Raw genomic sequence first — 11709 nt, forward strand, 5'->3', positions numbered from 1 at the left:
CCGAGAATACCAAATTGGAGCAGAGAATGCTAATTTCGAGTATATGCTCACCTATATGAGTACAAGTCTCACCATTCATAACATAAGGACTTGCAGTGGTGGGAAGTAACAAACTAAAACTACTTCGTTATGGCACTTCAGTCCAATTTTCTGACATCAATACTTGAGTATTTATTTTTGTGACAACATATGATGTTTATTCTCTTCACATTTGAGATCATCAATCTGTACTAGTCTCTATTTCTCACTTGGTGAAAAGAGGCTTTTTCAACCTCCAAGGTGTGAAAAAGATGTAAACAAAGAGAGGTAAAGTCAACTTCCGTTGAAATTTTGATTGATTTGTTGATTGCAATTCTGGGGATTTACAAGGTGGGAAAACAGGAACAGCAGAAAATTGGAAGAACCAAAACCAGGGAGCGGTAACAACAATGGCACAACAGATTCATATTGAGATTATTCTCCTTCCTTATTTAAGAGAATTGTGGGATGAAAATGGCTTGTGGTGAATGCATTGTGTTTTGTGCCAGCCGAAAAAACACCAGACTCCACCGTAAAGAAAAATGTCTCATCTAATCTGAAAAACCACAAACAGATAAGGTGTATTTTTTCAGTTATCAATAGCTAATTTAGCTTTTTCTTTGGGGGGGGGGTTATTGTGTTCCCAACGTTAGCACTATTTTGTGAGCTGATCATTTTTTCCCCATTTTGCCAAGTAAGTGAACATTGTGTATAATGCCAGCAAGAACTAATTTTTACTTGTGTACCTTATATACATTTCAGAGCCTGTACTTTTCAAATTCTACTTCGAACAAGAAGTGAATCAATGCTTCTACTTTTACTACTTTTTTGACGCAAGCAAATTCATCTGCAAATTAAGAGTTCGGATTCAATATACAACCAACAGACATCATGTCAGGCACTATATAGCCGCTTTTTGCTGAATCAACACAAGGGGGAGCCCTCCTCCTCCAGTTTGAAAAGGACCTGGTAACTGCCAACAAATCAATAGCTAGTCAATGAATCCCAAATTAAAATAACACATTTAAAGTTGCTAATTTACCCCAAAATATGATTATGATGCCGTTCTAATTTATATGTAAGATGGTGGCTGCACAAGAGAATTTGTGTCCCTCACCTGTAGCCCTCCGGACAGACACAGGTGTATCCGTTGATGGCATCGATGCACTGACCGCCATTCTGACACTTATTTTCATCACAGTCGTTATAGTCCAGCTCGCAGTGCTCTCCAATGTAACCTGGGTTGCACTCACACCTTGGGACGCACACACGCACACAGACAGATTGCCCACTTGCATTACAACTTCTCTCATTTAAACTCAGCAGCTATTTCCTGTATTTTTATTTATTTATTTTTTTTGAGAATAGCATACTACTCAAAGACAGTGGGAGAGGAATAAGACGGCACTGTTAACCATGCCAGTTATTTGTAGCTGTGTTTGTGTGTGTGTGTGTGCATGGGCATGGACGTCTTTTCTACTTACTTGTATCCCTGAGGGGTCAGTATGCACTTTGAATTGTGCTGACATGGGTTCAGTTCGGGAGCACAGAAATCCAGTTTCTCTTCACATAGCTCTCCTGGGAACAAACACACAGACATACTTTCAGCTCGAACAACTCTGACAAGCCACTAGCTACATGCGTCTGCACTGAGTGTGTGTGTGTGTGTGTGTGTGTGTGTGTGTGTGTGTGTGTGTGTGTGTGTGTGGGTGTGTGTGTGTGGGTGTGTTTTGTTTGATGGACGACTCTCTTGTGTGCAGGGTTAACGCAGAGGTCTGACAAATGATCTCATCTCTGGGAATGTCATGTCCCTGATGAAATTCCCTGGTGCATCCTCAAACTCAAAACTTTAAATTGATTCAAAGAAATCACGGGGGAATAAAACAGCTCGTGACAGCACCGCGTCCACAGTGGGGATAATTATAAAATCACTTGGGGAGCTGTCTGTGATACGTGCACTGATGTGTGATACTTATGCCTGTTGAGAACTTTTCATGCTAAAATTTATAAAGCATCACTTTGACAGAATATATAGCTAGCTAGCTAGCTAGCTAGATACCGGTAGATAGATAGATAGATAGATAGATAGATAGATAGATAGATAGATAGATAGATAGATAGATAGAAAGTAAATTTGTTCTTGTCTTTCGGTGGGCTGTTATTTTGAATGGCCGTTTCTTTCGTGAGGGATCACTGAAATGTTCATACATGAAACCTCAAAATAATGGAACTGCAGTAAAAACACATTACAACGAGGTAATCATTTCCATTGCATGATCAAAATTGCACCGGAGGCTAGTCATTTGAATAGCAGTATTAAACAGTACAAAATATGGATTCGGAAGCAAGCCAAAATGAAAACAAAAGTGCGAGTTTAATAAAAAATTGGAGATTGAGGACATGCAATTTGAACACAGTGCACGAGCATTACGTGCCTGAATGAATTTCAAATTTCCAATTAGTGCTGTTAAATCATTGAAAGGAAGGGAGGAGGGAGAGAGGGACAGCGAGAAGAACCAACTAACCTCTCTCCACCTCATTGGTGGCAGCTGCAACCACAGAAAAGACGGCGGATGGCAGAAAGCAGAGCGAGATGAGAAACAATGACAGCGAGACAGAGAGAGAACAGCGCCACAAAGGTTAGCAGCAGTCGCATGTGATTAACACAAAGCTAAAGCAGACACACAGCAGAGCAGTGTTAGAACTGAGTCGAGCAGTGATTCCCAGCTACTGTGCCGTGGCACGATTGTGTGCTGTGAGAGATCATCGGGTATGGTAGCAAATTCTCCAATTTCAGTTATTTGCTCAGGAAATTACTGTTTATTTACTGCAAATACCACTGGTCAACAGCAGATTTTAATCAGAGATGGTTTTGTGTCCCTAAACTTGTATGTAAATTGTTGACGCTAGTTTCACAGATGTCTTGACTTTTTTCCCAGCACAATAGGTTTTGGAGATATTTGCATTTTTTACTTTTAAATTTGACCTATAAAAGCTTGCGATGTAATTCAATTTATTCATTCATTCATTTTCCAATCCGCTTTATCCTCACAAGGGTCACGGGGCATGCTGGAGCCTATCCCAGCTGTCGTCGGGCAGTAGGCAGGGGACACCCTGAACTGGTTGCCAGCCAATCGCAGGGCACACCTAGATGCACTTACACTCACACCGAGGGACAATTTGGAATGTTCCATTAACCTGCCACGTACGTTTTTGGAATGTGGGAGGAAACCGGTGTACCCAGAAAAAACCCACACAAGCACGGGGAGAACATGCAAACTCCACACAGGGAGGCCGGTGCCGGAATCGAACCCTGAACCTCTGCGCTGTGAGGTCAACGTGCTAACCAGTCGACCACCATACCGCTTCTGCATTGCATTTATTTCGAAATATTGAAAGATTAGTTTAAAGGGATATTAGACTGTTTTGCGATTATCATTTAAGGTATTAATTGAAGGCAAGCATAAACCATTTTTGTGCTGTACATGAATTCTTTTTATGACTTTTTTGTCATTGATAAGCCGTAATTAAAAAAAAAAAAAAAAAACAATTTTGGGGGGAAAATATGTGCCTTGGCTCAATCAAGGTTGGGAACCACAGGAAGAGAGTACAGATGTCAATGTGCATGTGACCATGGAGACGGCATGAGCCATGTGTTGTTACCTGTGTATTCTGGTGAGCACATGCATGTGTAGTTGTTGATTCCGTCGACGCATGTCGAGTTGTTCTCACAGTCGTTGTCCTCACAGTCATCGATGTTAAACTCACAAGAGTCGCCCTCAAAGCCCTCGGGGCACACACACCTACGAGAAAACACGCACACGCACATGCACACGCACGCACGCACGCACGCGCGCGCGCACACACACACACACACACACACACACACACACACACACACACACACACACACACACACACACACACACACACTGCGTTGTCAGCATCATCTACATATTCCCAGAAGAAAGCCATTACTGTGTTGACATGAGCGTGCCTTGAATCTGTAAGTACTGTTCACACACACACACACACACACACACACACACACACACACACACACACACACACACACACACACACACACACACACAAACGAACGAAGGGCGCAGTCTGCGAAGTATATTATGGGCCTAATAAAAGCTCTCATGCCGCATGGATGGATTAATATCTCATTTTGTTTCAGCTTCTCACTGTGACTACCCACAGCTCCCCAATGCCAAAGGGGAAAATTTACGATAACAAAATGAAACAACATATGAAAATATTTTGTGAGAAAAAGTAAGGCGAGGGAGAGGGTGTGATACATATGTGAGCTCCATGTGGTTTTATTGCCCATGTAGGCAGTTGGAAATTACACTTAGCATTCCGACTGCTCATCGTAGTCCCCATGATGAGAAGCTGAGACAAAATCAGGAGAAAGTGAATTTCTCCCTGTGAGCGGCCATACATACTGTTGAAAGAAACAATGCTTTAAAAAAGGAACTTGTGTTTTAATTCCTGTAAATCACCAAATCAACGAGCGAATCTGGTCACGGTTGAAACAAGTGCATTCTGGAAGTGGGAGGAAATCAAGCAAATAAAAAGCTAAATAAACCAATCAGCGAAGAGTGGATGTGATGTCAGAAAAAAAAACAATAAATGCTTCTGGTCCTGTAAGTTTTTTGGGTTTGATTGACTATGCGTTTCTGGTTGTTTTAAAACTGATTTAATGCCGAATGATGTGATAATAATAAAAATAATAATAATTATTATTATTACTATTAAATTCTGACAAAAATCCACATTGAAAGCAAATCAGCTCGTGAGAGCTGAATTTATTCAGATTTTTTTCTTTTTTTTGCATTTGACCCAAATTTTGTAACACCGAGGTTAAAGAAATAACCTATTCATTTTCAGCCTTTTTTATAATTCCTGTATTAATAACGACCAAAATCTGCATTTTGAAAAAAAGCATCTCACCAGAAACTACTCCCTTCGCCTTCCTTTAGATGACAAGTTCCTCCACTCTGACAGGGATTACCGATGCAGGCATGGATGGGCTCCTCACAGTTCTGGCCCTTTATAAATAAACCGCAAAGCAGTCTTTCATCATGAAAAATCTTCACAACATTCACAAAGACATTAATCTGTTGGGTTATTCATGAGATATTCAAGACCCAGGGTGTACCTTAAATCCATAGGGACAGGTGCAGCGGTAGTAGTGCACCGGGTCATTGAAGCATGTGCCGTCGTTCTTGCACGGGCTGGACAGGCAGGGCTCACATTTAGCCTGGATGCTGATATCAACTGGACCTGTTTGGTGCAAACACATCACACGAACCGAACACCACACAGACCATCAGTTTGCATACACAGCAGCTCAGACGAGAATGGCAAGTCAGACCGCTCGGACACGCACACACCAACACACGTACACATCCACACCAACACACGTACACATCCACACTCACGCACGGACATTGGCTTGCACTGAGTGAGGCTGTCAGAACAATACACAATACAGGGCCAAACATGGGGGTCCAAAGGGCAAAGGAGTCTGGGTGGATGAGACAAGGGAAAACCAGGCCGGGCCAATTTCAAGGAAGTGGGGAAGGTGTGACTGAGGAGGAAGATGTGATGGGCTACTTTACCTGGCACCAGAAAACCACAAGGCCCCGGGACTTCTACAGTGCGTCAGTTAGATTAGGTTAAAAATAGGATTCAGTCATGTGATCAGAAAAAGGTTAGTGTTCACATTCAGTTGTAGTCAACCAAAACTATGTTCACAAACAAATTTGTGCCTTAACATTTTCATGCTCATTGGAAGCTCATGTTCAGCAATTTCAGATAACACCCGACCAAATAACAAAAACTCGGAATCAAAATGAAAGCCTTTCAAATGTGTTGACAAAATTCGGCGACTTGTGGTCTCCTCTTGGAGTCCTCTTTTGCACTCATTGCAAAAATAGTCTGAACATTACGGACAAGTTCATTGGAACCTATAAAGCAGAATGGCCCCGAGGTTGTACTATACAGAATTTAACCAGCATTTCCAAGAAAAATATGCCACTACAGTCACACAAAACTTCCAAATTCCAATCGCCAGAATATGGTAAGTGTACATCATGCATTGACCGCAGTTTTGAGTGGATTTTTGTGGCTTCTTTGCTACACTACCACAAAAGATGGACCAAGGTCAACAAAGGCTTTTTAAGACCAGAAAGAAGTGAGAAGAAAAATACAGACTGCTATGTGAAGAGGCTTCACATTTAATAAGCAGTATCACCCTCACTTTAGTCTCCATACCGTCAATAACTTTCGGAAGGGTGCTTTAATGCTTTCACGGTTTACTATTAATTAACAGGGGTCAACTCCTCTTTACACTTGTGTGACTGTAAAGAAATAAAAGTGAAACGGTAAAGCTCATCTGTGCTTAAATTTCTCAAAATGCTTAGATAGTGCGTGATCGCTTTTTTGTTTTTGCTCTTTACAATACGTTTTAACTTATTTTTACACTTGTAGGACCATTAAAAAGGTGAAAATGTTTCTTACAAAATTGCCTCTAGCCTTTTCATTATGCCGACAAGTGGTCTCCGGAGTAGGCTATTTCTACTTGTTTTATACCCCCCCCCCCCAAAAAAGAAATCCAAAATAATCCAGAGGGTCCATCCCAGAATCGATTGTGTTCTACCTCATAGGTTCCACAGGTTCTCCTGACACGAGCTGCTGAAAGTAGAGTAAGCAGCACACATTCCGCGTACCTGTGCAGGTGAATTTCTTGGATGGCGTGGTGAGCAGCAGTTTGTCGGTCATGTCGCCGGGCCCTGCACAGCGGGCAATGCCGGGCTCCTTGTAGCCGCTCTTCACCCAGTCGGACAACCACTGCATGTGGCAGTCACAGTGCAGAGGGTTTGCGCCCAGAGCCCTGTCACGGAAACGCACACTCTAAGCCGGGGCGTGTTTTCGTTTGATTTGGGGTTCACTTTTTAGAGTCTTATATCCCGTGTTGTATCGCACGGAAATAAATGACAAGTGCTAATAGTGAAAATGATTTTATAGCGTTATTTTGAGGAAGAGAGAGACTGTCTCGGGAGTATGACAAATATTCGGAATACAAGTTAGGACTATAGCAAGGTTATAAATCAAAATGTATGAAAAGTGGCTGCGATGTGCTTGTCAAGTTGCTTTTTGCGTAATGAGAAACTATCTTTTGTTGTGGATGTTGCCAAATCTCATTCTTGATTACAATGAGGTGAGAGGTTGCGAGTTTAATTGCAGGAAGACATAACACACTGGGCGGCCCCTTTAGAAGCTACCCCTGCATAATCTTTTGACGTTTACATTATTAAAAATTGTGGACCCAGCATTAACTTATCGTTGAAATACTGAAAAATTAGTCATTATATCAAATATTTTTCTATACATACTCCACTGGCAGGTCACGAAAGGCAGACTGCAGGTCTCAGGATTGTGTGTACACTTCTGTTGAGATTCACTCATTTTAATTTTTGCGATGTTGTTTCTATTTCCTTGCGTGTATTTTTTCACATCTTTACTATTCTTTTCATTGTGGTTTATCAAATGCTATGATACGATGATGGCGGGCAGCCATGCCTATGTTAGTGGTGCGATGGAAACAGCTCTTGAGATGATGCAGTGCAGTTTTATACTCATCCACTGCAGACTACAACTGCAATCGTGTGTGTGTGTGTGTGTGTTGCTCACAAGTGTGGAAGTGATGACAGGTCTTTGAAGGCTCCTTCTGGTATGAGCGAAATATCGTTTCCATGGAGGGACCTGAGAAAAAGAGTTTCGTGAGAAATGTCTGGCTCCGTTGTACTGCAGCTCAACTTTGATGATACCCACAGCAAGCGCAGAGACTTGAGTCCGTCGAAGGCCCTCACTGGTATGCACCGCAGACGGTTATAGCTCAGGATTCTTCCGACACAAATAAAACATGTTGGCACGGAGAGATGAGCACAGACCCGGGACAAGAAACAACTTTTTTGGGGGGGGGGCGTTATTTCCAGCAAGAGGTATTATGCTTTTAGTTGCACTCTTGTCCACTTTGATCTGGATAGAAATAGATATTGATGACTCACAAACACACAAACGCACTCACACAAACATGCATGCCTTTTTGGTTGACGTGGTTCTTATCAGTTGTCATGAATCTTAATTGTTGTTTTATAATCACTCGATTAGAAGGGGTTTTAGCTGTATGAAGTTGTAAACCACGCACGCACGCACGCACGCACGCACGCACGCACGGCAAAGGGGTTGATGTAAAGCCAGACTCACAGGGTAAGCAGCTCGGACATGTTACTGAGGCTGTGGTTGGACAACGTGCTGATCTGGTTGTTACTCAAATCACTGAAAAGGAAACAATAACAAGTGCGCACACACGCGCACACACACACACACACACACACACACACACACACACACACACACACACACACACACACACACACACACACAGACACACATCGTTCTGTCAACACATGCCTCAGCAAATGCAAAATCCTTATGCGGAATATAATTCTATTCTTCACTCAGTTGTGCATGCATTCCAAGTGATACAGCACAGATCACTGACAAAATACCATTGGGTTAGTTTTGGCCTCCATGTAAATGTGGAATGCGAGCACTGACACTTACATGAGTGTCAAGTGTTTGTAATCGGAGAGCTCCACAGGAACCTGAGTGAAGTGGTTCCCATCCAGATACCTTACAGGCGGACAGAGATAAAAAATAGAGAGAGAGAGAGAAAGAGAAGGAGAGAGAGAGAGAGAGAGAGAGAGAGAGAGAGAGAGAGAGAGAAAGAGAGCAAATGAGCAGAAAGAAAAACGTTATTTAATCATGTGGTAAATTCCTCTTCTCCAGCAGAGTGTGCAGTCATTTCAGCACGAGCCATAATAAACACCAGAGTTTAATATTCCCACCGGCATCCTATTAGAGTTCAGTAACTGTCTCCCCAGCTTGATTTCACACACACATGCATCAAGCTGAAATAGTGCCCTTCTCTTATCAAACCATAATATGAATCACTTATGTTAATAATGAGAAATGGCATGATGAAATGCCTCACAGTTTTTGCCTAATTGCGCTGATAATTTAGGCGAGGCAGGATGGTGTGTTATCACGTCTGACATGCACTTCGAAAGTTTGGGGTTCAAATTCCAGCTTCACCCTTCCTTTGTGGAGTTTGCAAGTATGTTATATTAATTAAAGACATGAAATTATCATTATGTGGCATTTTGGACATCATGAAAAAAAGTAGAGTGACATCCAAACTGAATCTCATGAAATGTTAACAGGCTGACCGATGATAAATGGGCCTGTCGCAAAGTCTGCAATACACTGTACAATCAATGAAGTCACTCACAGCTCAGTGGTTTCTTTAGGCAGGCCTTTGGGCAGAGTGGTGAGACCTTTGTTGCTGCAGCGCACCACCGTGTCCAGGCACGAGCACTCCGCCGGGCACCTCAGAACCGGAGAGCAGCTGTTGTCATCATTACCTGATGGAGACAGTCAGGGAGACCAGAGGAAGGACAGGGGCTTTATTTGAACACTAGTCTTACACACACACACACACACAGACACACACCCACACACACACACCCACACACACACACCCACACACACACACCCACACACACACACCCACACACACACACCCACACACACACACACACTTACTGCGGCAACTATTTACATTACTTTTTTATACTTACTGTATCTCTCTGATTTGCAATGTATGCTAAGAGAAACGTATCCACGACAAATAGCATGAGTACCATCATGCCTTAAAATGGGAAAATCTTTAACAGTTATACCAAATAATAAAACAACAATAATCAAAAAGTAATCAAAACATATGAGTTAAATTGCTTTGAGAAAGTACGTGAAGTAGTGACGCTACTATGACATTCTTAACAGGGTAACTGTAACTAATTACACTGACAAATGAATCTTCCCAACTCTGCAGAGGAAAACAGAAACAAGCTAATCAAGAATATCCGCCAGAGATGCAGATCAATTCTCGCTCCATCTTACCGTCTTCACAAGCAAAGTCTTGAACAGCGACATCCTGAATGGGGATCTCTTTCAGGAAGTAAGGACTCTGGCAGCGAGGGTTGCCCGTGACGATGCGTTTCCTCCTCAGCCAATCGCCAAGCCAGGCCAGATGACAGTTACAGTTGAACGGATTGGCCAGAAGGTTGCTAGAGATTCGAAGGTGGCCAGTCAAGCGTTTATTTGGTTCCTTTATGTATTTGACATTTACTGTTTGTACTCACAGAGTAGAGAGAGAGTGCAGTGTGTCGAAGGCGCCGGGGTTCATCGAGGTGATCTGGTTGTCGTAGAGCGACAGCAGACGCACAGAGCTCAAACCCACAAAGCTACTGTTGCTCACGCAGCTGATGCGATTACTGCGCAGCATGCTACTCACACACACACACACACACACACACACACACACACACACACACACACACACACACACACACTCGTTTAAAATGGCTGTTTAAACATTTGTACAATCAAATATTCTGACTGGATTTGTTACACAGTATCAACACATCTTTTGGTATTTTTGGATAGTTACAAATGGGCATTTGTAGGAGATCGATGCGAACGAAGCGTGTTTATAAGCTACTGCAAGAAGCTCTCCGCTTGCGGATGATGTAAGGGCGGCCGCCGGTTAGTGTACCACTGCAATTTGAGAATCACTGTTGTCGATCATTCGGGGCAAAAAGTGTGCTATATTCATTTTCGAACTTAATTAGGCCTGTAAACTTTTTAATCCGCATGTCCAACTGTTTAATCTTTCAGTAAAGCCAAATATACTTCACCCGAAAGCCGAATATACTTTTCACGAGAAGTGTATTTGATGGTGTAGTGGTCAGGGCTTCCTCAAACACATCCAAACCAGACATCTTGGACCTTACTATGCACACTGGGAACAAAAAAGGGCCTTCCTCCCAAATGTTCCCACAAAAGAGGAAGGATAGATTTGTCCAAAATGTTTTTGGGGTACATCTTTAGTAGGAAAAAAATAAATAAAATGTCGCATCGAGTCTTCGAGTCGTCAAACATCAAAGTAAGGGAGGATGAAGAATTCAGGTTCAATTTGGAACAAGGGCTCCATCCTTTTATAATTGACGAATTGATTAAGAGTTGTATTGAAACCTTCTATCCAGATGGTGAATTTGCAAATGCAACAATGTGTGTGCGCGTGTGCTTGTGTGTGTGTGCGCGCGTGTATACCCACAGTGTGCGCAGGCCACCGAGTCCTTTCAGCATGCGGTGATGTACATTTTCCAATCTATTGGAGGTCAAAATGAGCTCATTGACCCCTGAAGCTCCTTCGAAAGTGCCCTCCTCGATGTCAGTGATGCGGTTATTACTCAGATTACTTGTGTAGGAGGAGCAGAAGAAGAGCAAAGAAAACATAAAAGCCATGTGAGACATTTGAGGGCGCAAACAGGGGGAAAACCAGCTAACATTCGAGAGAGATGAGGAAGTAAGCCTCTGCAAAGACGACTGTTTTCTCTTCATGACCTGTACGTGACTTCTGTATTGCTACTATGCTCCAGTTAGACTCGCGACATGCCTGACTCACATCTTCCTCAGATGGGGCAACTTTTTGAAGATCCCTGTCGCCTCGAGGACAGTAAATTCATTGTTGTTCAGACGCCTGAGGGG

At 42.7% G+C, this 11709-nt stretch overlaps 1 protein-coding gene across 4 annotated transcripts in view; it reads right to left on the reverse strand.

Annotated features, from left to right (window-relative positions):
- The window catches only part of slit2 (slit homolog 2 (Drosophila)), an 88691-nt gene that overhangs the window by 5383 nt on the left and 71599 nt on the right, over nucleotides 1-11709 (reverse strand). For 2 of the 4 annotated variants that reach the window (XM_019876673.1, XM_019876676.1), the window contains exons 16-31: nucleotides 11627-11701; nucleotides 11276-11419; nucleotides 10302-10445; nucleotides 10060-10226; nucleotides 9389-9521; nucleotides 8662-8730; nucleotides 8302-8373; nucleotides 7867-7938; nucleotides 7726-7797; nucleotides 6762-6925; nucleotides 5189-5313; nucleotides 4981-5078; nucleotides 3682-3821; nucleotides 2544-2567; nucleotides 1503-1596; nucleotides 1136-1273 (exon numbers count right to left, since the gene is read on the reverse strand). In XM_019876673.1, the coding sequence (XP_019732232.1) occupies nucleotides 1136-1273; nucleotides 1503-1596; nucleotides 2544-2567; nucleotides 3682-3821; nucleotides 4981-5078; nucleotides 5189-5313; nucleotides 6762-6925; nucleotides 7726-7797; nucleotides 7867-7938; nucleotides 8302-8373; nucleotides 8662-8730; nucleotides 9389-9521; nucleotides 10060-10226; nucleotides 10302-10445; nucleotides 11276-11419; nucleotides 11627-11701 (1731 nt within the window). The remainder of the gene's footprint in view (nucleotides 1-1135; nucleotides 1274-1502; nucleotides 1597-2543; nucleotides 2568-3681; nucleotides 3822-4980; nucleotides 5079-5188; nucleotides 5314-6761; nucleotides 6926-7725; nucleotides 7798-7866; nucleotides 7939-8301; nucleotides 8374-8661; nucleotides 8731-9388; nucleotides 9522-10059; nucleotides 10227-10301; nucleotides 10446-11275; nucleotides 11420-11626; nucleotides 11702-11709) is intronic. The other 2 variants (XM_019876675.1, XM_019876674.1) reach the window with 2 other exon arrangements.

Source organism: Hippocampus comes, unplaced genomic scaffold, assembly GCF_001891065.2.
Source record: "Hippocampus comes isolate QL1 unplaced genomic scaffold, H_comes_QL1_v1.1 scaffold51, whole genome shotgun sequence".
In the NCBI taxonomy this organism is placed as follows: Eukaryota; Metazoa; Chordata; class Actinopteri; order Syngnathiformes; family Syngnathidae; genus Hippocampus; species Hippocampus comes.